The sequence below is a fragment of the Mus caroli genome, chromosome 14 (assembly GCF_900094665.2).
Source record: "Mus caroli chromosome 14, CAROLI_EIJ_v1.1, whole genome shotgun sequence".
NCBI lineage: Eukaryota > Metazoa > Chordata > Mammalia > Rodentia > Muridae > Mus > Mus caroli.
The window spans coordinates 55,351,968-55,365,523 of NC_034583.1; the positions used below are offsets into that span (position 1 = coordinate 55,351,968).

General features: G+C 44.5%; 1 protein-coding gene across 2 annotated transcripts in view; it reads right to left on the bottom strand.

Moving 5' to 3' along the window:
* Positions 1-13,556, bottom strand: part of Msra (methionine sulfoxide reductase A) — a 324,774-nt gene that overhangs the window by 81,323 nt on the left and 229,895 nt on the right. For both annotated transcript variants that reach the window (XM_021182154.2, XM_029468781.1), the window contains exon 5: positions 5,702-5,808. In XM_021182154.2, the coding sequence (XP_021037813.1) occupies positions 5,702-5,808 (107 nt within the window). The remainder of the gene's footprint in view (positions 1-5,701; positions 5,809-13,556) is intronic.

Genomic DNA, 13,556 nt, shown 5'->3' on the forward strand with positions numbered 1-13,556 from the left:
GAGAGAAAGAAAGAAAGAAAGAAAGAGATTTCTTTCACAAATATTCTTCCAGCTGTAAGGATTACTTTTGCACTCTGTTTTCTGATGTGCAACCATATTTTAGGAGTGAAGGTCTTCTTTGAAGGTAGAGGGAATAAACATGAAAATTCCAACCTCCTTGCAAAAGCAGATAAAGGCCACAGACAGTCATCCCTGCAAGGACACCCCTGTCCAAATCTGCACTTCTTGGGTATCCAGAAATCCTACAGCTTCACTCAAAGGCCCCAGGCCTTGGTAGGGAGTTGCACGTTACACTGTAGACATGATGAGAGGGACTGTTACTGGACGATACCGTGATGGTTGCATGGAGTCTGGGAGACCAAGCTAATGGCTAATGGCACTAGAGAGGTCATGGCAGAGTCAGACACTAGAAAGGGAAATGGTCCGGATGATATTTATGATGGCCACTCTGGCTGCCCTGTGTAGGCAGCTCTAGTAACAGAGAAATAAAACGTTCATTGGCCCAGGAGCAGATGGTGGTACCTGAGTGATGGTGGCGACCGTGGCTATGACAGAGAAGCAGGTACATGAGAGAGCTGTACCCAAGGGCAGAATTCAGACATTGTGTCTTCAGTGTAAAATGCTTTCTCAGAGGCTCCTGTATTTAAATGTTTGGTCCTTGTGCTCTGAGTAAAGCACGGCTTTAAGAAGTGCACTCATAGCCGGGCATGGTGCTGCACGCCTTTAATCCCAGCACTTGGGAGGCAGAGGCAGGCGGATTTCTGACTTTGAGGCCAGCCTGGTCTAGAGAGTGAGTTCCAGGACAGCCAGGGCTATACAGAGAAACCCTGTCTCGAACCCCCCCCCCCCATAAAAAACAAAGAAGTGTGCTCGTGGGGGTAGGTCTTGAGGTCCCTCAGCCCCACTCTACTTCCTGTCTTCTGTCTGTTTCTTGACTGTGAAGGCAGTGTGATTGGCCACCTCATGGTCCTGCCACCATGCCCTCCTCACTAGAATGGGTTGTGTCCATCTTCAACTTCAAGTCAAAATAAATCCTCCCCAACCCCGACACTGCTTCTGCTCAAGTCTTTTGCCACAGTGAGGAGGACAGAGACTAATGCACCTGGGCAGCCTGGTAATGTGGTAGCAAGGGGCAAGTGAGTACAGGAATAGATCTACAGTGGCTCCCAGGGTGCCATCAGTGGTGGGCACAAGAAGCCAGGCACTTGCTTATTAAAGAGTCTACAGTCTATGGCTTGTTGTGTGGACAAGGATATGGAAATAAACAAGTGGGTACACTTCTATGCAGGGATCTGGAAGCCATGGGGATTTTTAGGTCTGTGAACCTGTGTATCATTGTATAGAGTTAGCATTTACACTACACAAAGAGCAAGGTGGCAGAAGCTTCATTGGTAGCACAGGTGGGGAGGTTATTTGAGAATACAATCTTTTCATCTCTCCATCTCTGTCTCTTTCTGTGCACTGCCCACCCCCCCACCCTGGCATGTTGGCCTTGCTAGGATGATGTGGCATTAGTGAATACCTGGCTGCTATCTAAGTGGGAAGAGAATCAAATAATCAAAGATGAGCCTTTAAAAAAAATTGCTGGCTGTTTTGAAGCAATCATTACATACTGTTTTGTATATTCTTTCTTGGGTGCTTTTCTTTAAATTACACATTGTATTGCATATAATGAAATGCATAGATGATAGATGATGAATTGGCAAATAATTGAAAATTAAGATAAAATTATAGAAATTATTTAAAGACTATGGCAATATAGAAATCATCTAGATAGCTGTATAGATGGAAGAGATGAGTGGATGGGAGAATGGTCAGGTTGCTGGGAGAGAGGCTGTGTAAATGGACGGATGGGTAGATGGATGTGTAGACTAGGTGGTAGGTGAAAATATGGGTGCATGGGTGGGTGGTGGATAGATGAACAGACAGAGAGACTAAAAACAGATTTTTAATTAAGAATATACTTCAGAAAGGTGTTGTGCTCATCAGAGTACAATATGCTCTAAAATATACTGGGGTGGGGGGGCTGATTGGGGCTGACTTTTCTTCTCTTCTGACAAGAAAAATATTCAAAGAAATCATGTTTTCCATTCATGAGTCTTGAGGAGTTGGGCAGAAGTTAGGTCGCGTGCTTGGGCCACAATAGCATCTATTAGTTTCAAGACCTACCATCTACCAGGGGTTAAAATGCTAAATTCATAAATGAAGAGGAGTCCCATTTTGAGTATGAAGGAATCCCACATAGACCACACACTTACCATTCCCAGAGGGTCTGATTTATTCAGGTGAGGTTGGGAAGATGAAGTATGGGTTTCACTCCTGAAGGTTTGACCCTCCTGCTTGGGTCTTCCTGCCTCCACCCACCATCAAGAGATCGGAAGTGAGAAGAATTCTTCAGGTTGCTGGTGGGCCTGGGATTGACAGCCCAGCCAACTATGCAGAAAACCACACTTTGGAGGGAAAAAATCACTTTTGGTTTCTGGCTCCTCAGCACTCCTACACATCTAATTAGCTCAACAATCGGTCCCTGTGATAAAATCAGCTAATTTTATGTTCAAACGGCTGCTCTGTGGTAAGCAGTGCAGTCACTCCAACGCCACATATAAAGAAGTTGCTGAAGAAGCTGGTTCCTGCAGGTCACTGGGGGACAAACTAGCATAGACTATCAAATTAGTAACCTAAGTCAACAGTATAGTTAGTATGCAAGGGTCCCTGCAGACACAGAGAAGATCAATGGCCAGGATGGAAGGCCTGTAATGGCGACCTCTGAAGGAGGAAGAGGGCGTGTGGAATGAACTGAAGGAGTATCTACTCTGAGCATAAGCCTGAATGTTTGAGGCAAGATTATGGAAGGCAAGAGTCTAACTGGTGTTATGAAGAAACGATGCCCCTAAGAGTAAGTGTCTTGTCAGAAATTTGCCCAAGGTCAGCCTTGATATAAGGCACAGGCAAGGCCATTCAGGACTGCTCTCTGGACAGCTATGGTGACAAAAGACAGAATCTAGGACCAACCTTGGTGATGTGGAGCCATTTGGAAGCCAGAATACTTTTAAGGTAAATGTAAATGAGAAGATGGTTCATTTATCAAATAAAAGACAATTGTGTCACCTTTCATAGGGACATTATTGACTTATTTGGAGGTAAGTTTCAGATATCAGTTATACAAAGAGAATGGGCAGAAATAAACAGGAACTCTCAAGGTAGAAACAACGTCTCAGAACTATACTAATACATACAATTTTAAACAAAGATACAGAGAGATACACACAACTACATCTAAGTGTATCTATTACATCTACACGTAGATGATAAATTGATAGATGAAAAACAGGTCATAGATGATAAATGACATATATAAATGATAGCTAAGTGGCAGATAGATGATACAGATACATAGGTAATTGATAGATAAATAACCAAAGATTTGTAAAAGATTTCATTTATATATAAAAAGTTAGAAGAGTGGCTGGCATTCAGTAAATACCCTTTTCTGTGGTTGCAATCTTACTATGACTACCTCTGCCATTATAAGGCTTTTTATGCACTGCACATCACCCTGCTCATAACTTCTGTATCTAAAGCTGTCTCCCATGTGACTACATGATCACAGCAGGAGGTCCTCCTGGGAAGTCACCTCAAGCTTTTCTTCCAGAGAGCCTTGTGGTGGGACCAGCCTTTGGCACTAGCAGTGTTTCCTGGCTAGGGAACAGAGCTGGTGGGAGAAGGGCACTTTGTGGATAATGGCTTTTGATGCTGCTTACACACTGTGATGGTTAGCTTTAATTGTCAATTTGATACAACATACAGTCACCTTGGATGAGAGTCTCAATGAGGGCTTATCTACATTGGGTTGGCTTGTGGTCATGCCTGTGGGAGGTTGCCTTAATTAATTTCATTGATATGGAAAGACCCAGTTCACTGTGGGTAGCGCCATTCCCTAGGCAGGGGGTCCTGAACTGTATAAAAGAGGACAAAGTTAGCTAAGTACAAGCAGGGAGGCAGCATGTATGTATGCATTTAGTTCTCTTTCTACTGCCTGCTATAATATGGCTAGCTGACTTAAGTTCCTACCTTGATTTACCAGAAATGATAGACAGTAACCTGAAATTGCAAGGCAAGTTAACTTGTTTCTCTCTGAAGTTGTTTTTGGTCAGGATATGTTATCACAGCAACATAAATGAAACTGGAATGCACCTGCTTAATCAGAAGCACTTCTTCACTTCAGGCTCTGGAGCTCACATGCCCATCCCACACTCCTTGCTGCTGTAGCTTGTCATGTCTCCTATCCTGGTGAAGTCTCCACAGCCAGAAGTACTCCACAGCCATGAGGCTCAAGCAACCTCTTACTGATATCAGCCAGTGTGGGCCTTACTCCTCTCTTCTACTTCTCCTGTACTCTGATCCTACCAACCATCGCAGAAAATCCTCACACACAAGTCCCTTATCATGAATTCTGCCACTAGTGGGACTAGAGATAAGACAGACATCATAGTGGTTTCCTAGATACCTACATAGTTGGCCTTATTATTCACACCCTGAACCCACAGGTACATCATGAGACACTTTGGTTCCTGGTTCAGTATCAAGATCTCTTGATGTTACAGTCTCCAGAAAGGAATAAAAGAAATGTCACAAAATTCAGCCTAGACTCATAGACGGAATCAAGTTGGATAGCAGCCACAGGGACTGTGCCCCAGACTGCCTACCATGTCAGCCAAGCTGACATCACAGCCTTAGATATATGATGGGAGGAGGGGACCCTCTAAGCATCTCTCTCAGCCCCATCTCCTATCATAGCCGATCTGACCAGGCCACCTCAACAGCAGATGAGAAGTGGGTAATGAGAAGCCTGCTCCTCATTACCCACTCTACCACTGTGGTGGCTGTCCTATGCTTCACAGCTCCAGAGTAGCTACTAGCTCTGTTTCTAATACAGGAAATATCATAATCAAAAATTAAGTATCATCACTGAGCTCTAAAAATTAAAAGAACTCAAGTTGTTTGTAAGTGACCCAAATCGATGCCGGAGGAGATTTTTCCCTAAAGGATTATAGAATTAATAGAACAAATATTTCATGATATAATGTATATCTTTCTGATAAATGGTTTTATTATAATTAGGTTTACTGTAGCTGGCAGTGAAAAGTATATATCACAGGTTGATCTATGTCTTCCAGAAAGGATCTGTTGGAGCCTTAAGCTGTTAGACCACAACCTTATTTGGAGTTGGGTCTTCATAGACGTCATCAAGTTACATGAAGTTACCAGGGTTAGCCTGCATGTAGTAGGACCAGTGTTCTTACAAATGCAGGAGTGAGGAGACACGCGGAGAGCGAGTGACATATGACATTGACAGGGAAAGCATCTGGACCTTTCCTTCTCCCCAGAAGCCCCCTTTGTCATTGCCTTGATTCCAGACTCCAGCTGCAGAACAGAGACAAGCAATGTCTGCGGGTAAGATGGATTCTGACAGAGCCACAGCACCTCATTCACCAGGATGAGCTGATTTTTTAAAGAGAAGTACACACGGGCTCACCCTTAGACACTCGCTATGCCCATTTCTTTGGCACAATGGCCCTGTGAGGAGGCTGGCAGAAATGGCCTCAGGTATGGTCACAGGTATACAGAGCCAAACTTCCCTCTAACACTGAGCTGGCCCAGGTTACACTGTCCTGGGGAGGACAGAATTAGGGGATCCTACCTTCTGGTATTCTTCCTTGGATCTCAGGGCTGCTTCCATCTGCACGGCGGATGTGGGATAGACTGCTGACCGGTACTGTGTACCAAAGTCATTGCCTTGGCGCATGCCTGAAGGTGAGAACAGAGAGGATTAAGGGATGCTGGGACACTAATGCTGGCACCAGTGGACATGGTTGTTGTGACCAGTTTTACCAAGTGCTTATTTTAATTTTATCTCAACATCAGTTTCTTGAAATGAGGATGAAATACATGTTTTAATTATAATGAAGAAGGCTAGGGAGGGGACTCAGTAGTTAAGAGGGTGTCTTGCTTCTAAGGGGACCTGAACTTCGTTCCCATCACCCATGTAGGGTGGCTTACAGCCTGTAACTTCAGCTCCAGGGGCTCCTATGCCCCCAGTCTTCACTCAGCATACATACACCATTTTCCCACATGCATGTAGTTAAAAAAAATCGTTAATGATAACAAATGTTTCTAAGCTTCAGTAAACTTATCACAGTCTTGGATTATACTAGCTACTCCTTAAGAAATATTTTTATATGAAAGCACTTAACAAATAATTTACTTATTTATCACTATGATGTATCCTGTGTTAGGTGGAGTACTCTAGGAGAGTCAGTTCTCAGACACTGCAGCAAACACCCAAGAGAAACCCACCTGTAAGGAGGGAAGGAGGTTTGGCTCCCAGGTTCAGAGTTTTCAGTCCATAGCTGCTGAGTGCCAGGGCCTATGGTGAGGCAGCACAGCACCAGGAGCACATGGTGGAGGGAGATGCTCACCTCACAAACAAGAGGAAGAAGAGGGGCTGAGGTCCCAATATCCCCTTAAGAGTATACCCCCACCCCCGATGACCTAACTTCCACAAGGCTCCACTTCCAGAAAATCCCACCACTTCTCATAGCACCATGAATTGGGGAGTGTGTCTATACACACAGACATCCGAGGGACATTTATGCAAACAGTAGAGAAGGGCCCAGCCAGCTCCTCCAGTGCTTTCTTTAGGATAAGCAGGAGTCTTTGCATAAGTAGTATTTTAATGTATGTTTCATAATCAGTACACTTAAGACCAAGGGCTCAGGGTCACAGGTAAACTGAAGACTATTCATTTATATATTTGGTAGGCAAGAGAGATGTCTATAATACATTGCTTTGGTCCCCCACCCTGGACATTCTGTTAAAAATGGCTTCTGAGTTTGGGAAGATGGCTCAGTGGGTAAGAATGCTTCTACCCAAGTGTGAGGACCTGAGTTAAAATTTCAAGAACACACACACGCACACACAGATACACACACACACACACACACACACACACAGATACACACATACAGATACACACACACACACACAGATACACACATACAGATACACACACACACACACACACAGAGCCATGTGTAGCTGTGTATGTTAGAGGTAGGAAGACAAGACAATTACTGGGTCTTGCTGGCTACCAGGCTACCTCTAGGTTTAGTGAGAGACTGTCTCAAGATCGAAAGTAACACAGCTGGATACCTGATAAAATTTGACCCCCCCACACATGGGCACAAATGTGCACTCAGAAGTGCACACTAGCACACATATGTGCACATATTCCATACACATATGTCACACTCACATGCTCACACATCTACCTTGACACTTAGTTTTATTTGATAACTAGACACAATCTAGGGTTACCTGGAAAAGGAGTCTCAGTGAGGCTAGATCTACTGGCCTGTGGACATGAGTGTGAGGAATGTCCTTAATTGGGTTCACTGAGGTGGGAAGACCTACCCTGAATGTGGGTGACATCATTTCATTGGCTGCCCCCTCCCAAGACTGAATGAAAAGGAGAAGAGCCGGGCTGGAGAAATGGCTCAGAGGTTAAGAGCACTGACTCCTCTTCTGAAGGTCCTGAGTTCAAATCCCAGCAACCACATGGTGGCTCACAACCATCCATAATGAGATCTGATGCCCTCTTCCTGTCTGAAGACAGCTACAGTGTACTTACATACAATAAATAAATACATCTTTGGAAAAAAAAGAAGAGAAAAGAAGAGGAAAGAAAAGAAAAGGAGAAGAACCAGCTAAGCTGGCTGGCAGGCAGGCAGGCAGGCAGGCAGGCAGGAAGGCAGGCAGGCAGGCAGGCAGACAGGCAGGTTTTAGCCGGTTTTCCTTGTTCTACATTTCTCTACTTCTTCCTTCCTTAACTATCTTCACAACAGAGTGCTCTGATGTAAGCCCTTCACTACATCCTAACCACCCTGCTGCCATCTGCTTTTCCTTCGTCCTACTCACTGCTGAACTCAGCTGCCCCCTTCCTGCCCTGGACCCTTCAAAACCGGCAGCTTCTTCACTCCCGGTGACAGTGTGCACAGTTGAATCTTTGTATTCAACTGAGGTCCCAATATCCCCTTAAGAGTATACCACCCCCCCCCCAATGACCTAACTTCCACAAGGCCCTGCCTCCGGAAAATCCCACCACTTCTCAATAGCACCATGAATTGGGGAGTGTGTCTATACACACAGACATCCAAGGGACATTTATGCAAACAGTAGAGAAGGGCCCAGCCAGCTCCTCCAGTGCTTTCTTTAGGATAAGCAGGAGTCTTTGCATAAGTAGTATTTTAATGTATGTTTCATAATCAGTACAGTTAAGACCAAGGGCTCTTCCAGGCTTCAGTCACACGGTACCACATTCCCACCAGCATTCATGTGACTAGACCCCTGGATGTTCTCAAGCCCAGCTTCTCTCAATGGCCTTTTTCCTTTCATCTCTGGAATGAGCATCCCTCCTACCAAGCCTGGAGTAGTTCCTGCTTTACAGTACCTCCCAGCCTTCCCTTTGTTTCCTGCAGCCCTTCACCAATGCCTCTTACCATAGGGATCAGGGGGTGTGGTGATAAAACCCACAGATATGCTGTAGGGCACGGTCCAGAGCTGGATCCAGAAAGCTTCTGATTGGGGACTGTTGCTATGGTGTGAATATGAAACTTCCTCACAGACTCGTGTGTTGAACACTTGGTTCCCAGCTGGTGGCACTGTTGTGGAAGGTTCTGGAACTATAGCAGGGAGGCCGAGCTGGAGGAAGTAGGTAACTGGGGGCTGTTTATTCGTGAGGTTTTTGTGCCTTGTTTGTTATAGTGGGGTGGGCACGCTCTGTCTTATGCTCTTTCTGCACCATGGGGCTCAGAGTCAACAGAGCCAAACAACCATGTACTGAACCTCTGTAACTCAAGCGAAAAATATGCCTTTCTTCCTTCGTTTCAGTCAAATCTGTGGTCACAGCAATGAGAAAGTAACTAACACAGTGTGCAGACTGAGTGAGTGAGCTGCGGGTCATCTTACCGTGTGTCCCTGGTGGATTGTCTCACTATTGACCCCCATCTCCACCTCCAAGCTCCTCCACATTTCACTCCTCTCCCCAGGGACATGACTTTAATATTCCTCATTATTAGAGCAAAACAGGATGAAGAAAATGAGCATGCTCTGTAACTTGCTCCTATAAAACATACTCGTGTTCATAGTTTCTTACAAGTTTCTACTTGTTGAGCCTATCGTTAAGTTTTACAAGGGCTGACACATATACAGTGACCAGTTCCTGTACACATATGACTCCTTAAAAAGGTTTTCAAAACATAAATCAAAGCCTTCAAGCAATCATTGGGCTTAGATTATACACATGTTCAACCCCTGAGAACTAAGTCACAGCACCCAGGAGATAACATTGAAATGCACATCATGGTTAAGCATCAACCTTCTGTTAGCTCTTGTCCACCAGGAGCTAATGAGTTGCCAGCTAGGGGTAGTGTTAACTAGGTCACTGGGGGTAGAGCAAAGCTCCCTTGGGCTATTTGCAAGCTAGAGGGAAAGTGAAGAAATCAATTAGGATCCTTAAAGTAAACCCTAGGTGTTTTTTAATGATACTGCCAGACAACTGAAGGACTAATACACAATGGGTGCTCTCTATTCACAGACATGTCAGCCTCTACACGCTCACATCCTGAGCTAGGTGACCCTCAGTCCTTGGGCTACCATATGCATTCTTGGAAACATAGTAGCACCCTTAGGCCCTATACCTCAATGTCTACCCAATTGTGACACACAAGAGTATCTCTATGTACATGTCCCCTGGGTTGCAAAACTGTTTCTGGTTGAGACATATTCCTTTATACTAATGGAGTGTGACTTCTGATATCATTGTATACTGCCTTCATGGTCCAGGTGGCTGAGTGGATGAGTGGGAAGAGGGGAGAGCCTTAGAAGGGTAGAGAGCAGAGGAAGGATGGAAGTCCTCCATGCTCATATCTGGGTTTGTATTCACTAAGTTCCATGGTCACTAGTGTGGCTTTGTCTTAATTTATACTTTTAACTTTTTATTATTATTTTAAAATCTCACATACATACACTTTGCATGCTGACTTTGTCTGAATTCAAAAGAATACAAGGTTTTTAAAAATGTGTTTTTGTCAAACAGCATTTTTAACTGAAAATGTTTTTTCAGAGGATATATTCTGATATTGCTTCCTGCCTCCCTCATTTCCTTCCAGATCCTCACCTCCCCACAATTTCAACTTGGTGCGTTCTATCTCTGGCTTTTGAAAACTAACAGGCGAATTTTTAAAAAGAATGATAAAACAAAGAAAAGGCACCACACATACACACAAATACAGATGTGCAAATTCAAGACCCATAACAAACACAAATTGCAAACCATAATATATAAGCAGAAGATAAGTAAGACTTTTTTAAAAAAATGTTCAAACAAAGCAAAAGAGGACAAAAAAAAATCTACAAAAATATCCTTGAGCTCATTTTCTTTCAGCATATCTCCTGCTGGGTATGGGGCTGCCCTTAAGTGTGGCTTGTATACTCAGTGAGATTCCACTGCAGGAAAATAATGTCTCCTCGGCAAGTGGTTGTCAATTGAAGGTAATTTCCTGGTTATGAATGGGAGTGCATGTCCACTTTCTCCTCTTAGCACTGGATCCCCATCTGCCTTGAACCTGTGCAGGCCCTGTGCATGCTGCCACAGTCTCTGTGTATTCATGAGTGTGTCAGTCCTATTGTGTCTGGAAAACACTGTTCCTTTGCGTTGGCCCTTACAATCCTACTGCTTCCTTTTCCAAATAGTTCTCTGAGCCCTGAGGGGAGGGGGTTGATGAAGACATCCATTTAGGACTTAATGTTCCAAAGCAGCATTTCAAGTGATATTTAAAATATAAAACAACAGACTTGTAGTAAGTAAAAATTAAAATGATTATGTATACAGTTTAGATATAAGGCTCTCAACCAGATAAAGAAAATCATAATAGGACTTTTTTGCTTATTTAAAAATCTGGGCAGGATAAAGGAGGAGCACTGAAGTATCACCCTGTCCTTGCTGGTGACCAGGGTGGCTATCACACTGCCCAAGAATCTCTGGGGTCTGTCCTGTCTCACGGTGCCCATGGGAACAGCACTGATGCTACCAGGGATGAAGACAAAGATGATGTAGCAAGATAGACTTGTGCTTCTTTTATCAGTTAAAGAAGTGAAGCTTTACCGAGCTGGGAACCTGTGGCTCCATGGTCACCAGGGACTCGGGTTTCTTTTCACACAATTATTTTTAGCACATGGCTCCACGCTCAAAAACAAACATCATCTTCTGGACTTGTAATCACCAAGGCCAAAGAAGACCAAGATAAGGGAGAGGGCGAAAAGTGGATGGACAAGACTATCACCTCCTACCTCTTTATTATTTATTTATTTATTATTACTACTGTGTGTGTGTGTGTGTGTGTGTGTGTATGATGTGTGTAGGTGGGTAGGTACATGCCATGGTGCATGTGTGAAAGACAGAGGACAGCTTTTTGGAGTCACTTCTCTCCCTCCACCTTTATGTGGGCTTCAGGGATCAAACTCAGGTCTCCAGGCTTGCATGGCAGATGTCTTCACCTGCTGAGCCTCCAGCCTGCCCTGACTTCTTCCATCTAAAAACAGTCTTCCTGGAAGCTTTGCTATGCACCATTAGTTATATCTCAATGGCCAGAATTTGGTCACATGGCTGCACCTCCTCAACTTCTTGAACTCCTCTATCCAAGGGCCCAAGACCTCTCCTAAGACTATATCCTCCCTCGGCTTCTCCTCCCCTCTCTACTTCTCTTATTTGCCTATAGGTTCTCCCCTCTACCTGTCTGTCCTTCCCCAGTCACAGGCACCAGTGACTTATCCCCTGCCTCGGGCTCTGCATCAGGGAAGCTAATGGACTCTATGCTAGTCATTAATTCTGTTCTCATTCAAACTGATTTGCAGCCCACCTTTGCATGCTATTGCTGCTTGCATTCTGCCACTCTCAGAGAATGCCCATAGTCCTATATACCACTTGGTCCCACTTAGGATGGTGCATCTGTGTTCTGTGGTTAACTCTTAACATATGAAGGGGCTCAGAAGCTGTGGTCATTTGAATATGCTTGGTCCAGGGAGTGGCACTATTAGGAGGTATGGCTTGTTGAAGTAGGTGTGGCCTTGAGGCCTTCCTCCTAGCTGTTTGGGAGCCAGTTTTCTCCTGGTTGCAGTCAGATCAAGATGTAGAACTCTCAGCTTCTCCAGCATCATGCCCGCCCGGATGCTGCCATGCTTCCTGCCTTGATGATAACGGACTGAACCTCTGAACCTAAGCTAGCCCCAATTAAAGCATTCTACTAATTTCCAAAGTCCCAAAATCCACATTCCTCCAAACAAAAGTATGGTCAGGCCTATCACAGCAATACTCCATTCCTGGTACCAACTTCTGCCTTAGTTAGGGTTTCCATTAAATTGAAGACACACCATGGCCACGGCAACTTTTATAAAGGACAACATTTAATTGGGGATAGTTTACTGGCTCAGAGGTTCAGTCTATTATCATCATGGCAGAAACCATGACAGCATCCAGGCAGGAATGGCAATGGAGGAGCTGAGAGTTCTACATCTCGTTCTGAAGGCAAATAGGAGAAGCCTGACCTCCAATCAGCAAGGAGGAAGATCTCAAAACCCATCCTCACAGTGACATAACAAGGCCACAGCGATACCCATTCCAACAAGGCCACACATCCTAATAGTGTCACTCCCTGGGCCAAGCATATTCCAACCACCACAGAAGCTATGGCTCTATCTACAAAATTCTGAATACCTCCCCTCCAGTTGCTTATCTAAAAATCTATCTCAGTGAAAAGTAAAACTGCTGATAAATGTCCCAGAACTGCAGTCATTTCCCACAAATGGGAAGCTGGTCTTCTCTTTGCTTATGAACTGACCCACTGGTTTGTCTCCACAGAGATGGCACTGAAAGCCTGCACATCACAGTGACACAGAAGACTATGGCTCACACTGCTCATTCCAGCATTGCCTCCTTTCTGGGGCTGGAAAACAGGATCTTCCTAGTGCTCCAGCCTTCTCTACCAGGTCACGAGCGTCTCTCCCTCACAGTGACACACGGCTTCTTACTGCAATCCAAGAGCTCTTCTTGCCACACCTGGCCTTTCTCTCAGGTGTCTGAGATGAACCCCATGAATATTGAACAGTCTCACTTTACCTGAATGGAAAATTAATTTTGTCAATTTTAGCTGACAGCTCATTTTAAATTTAAAATGAGAAAATGAATGGATAGCCCTTGTTTTATCAAGAGGGAAGTAGAAAGGGTATCAAAATAACTAACAAAGCCTGGGAAGATGGCTCAGTCAATAAAGTGCTTGCTGCACTAGCATAAGGACCTAGGTTCCATCTCTAGTACCCACCGAAAAAGCTGGGCACAGTGGTGGTCACAGTGTAATACAAGCACAGACCATCAAAGGCCAAAACAGACCATCAGTAATCACTGCAGACCAACACAGACCATCAGTGATCACCATAGACCA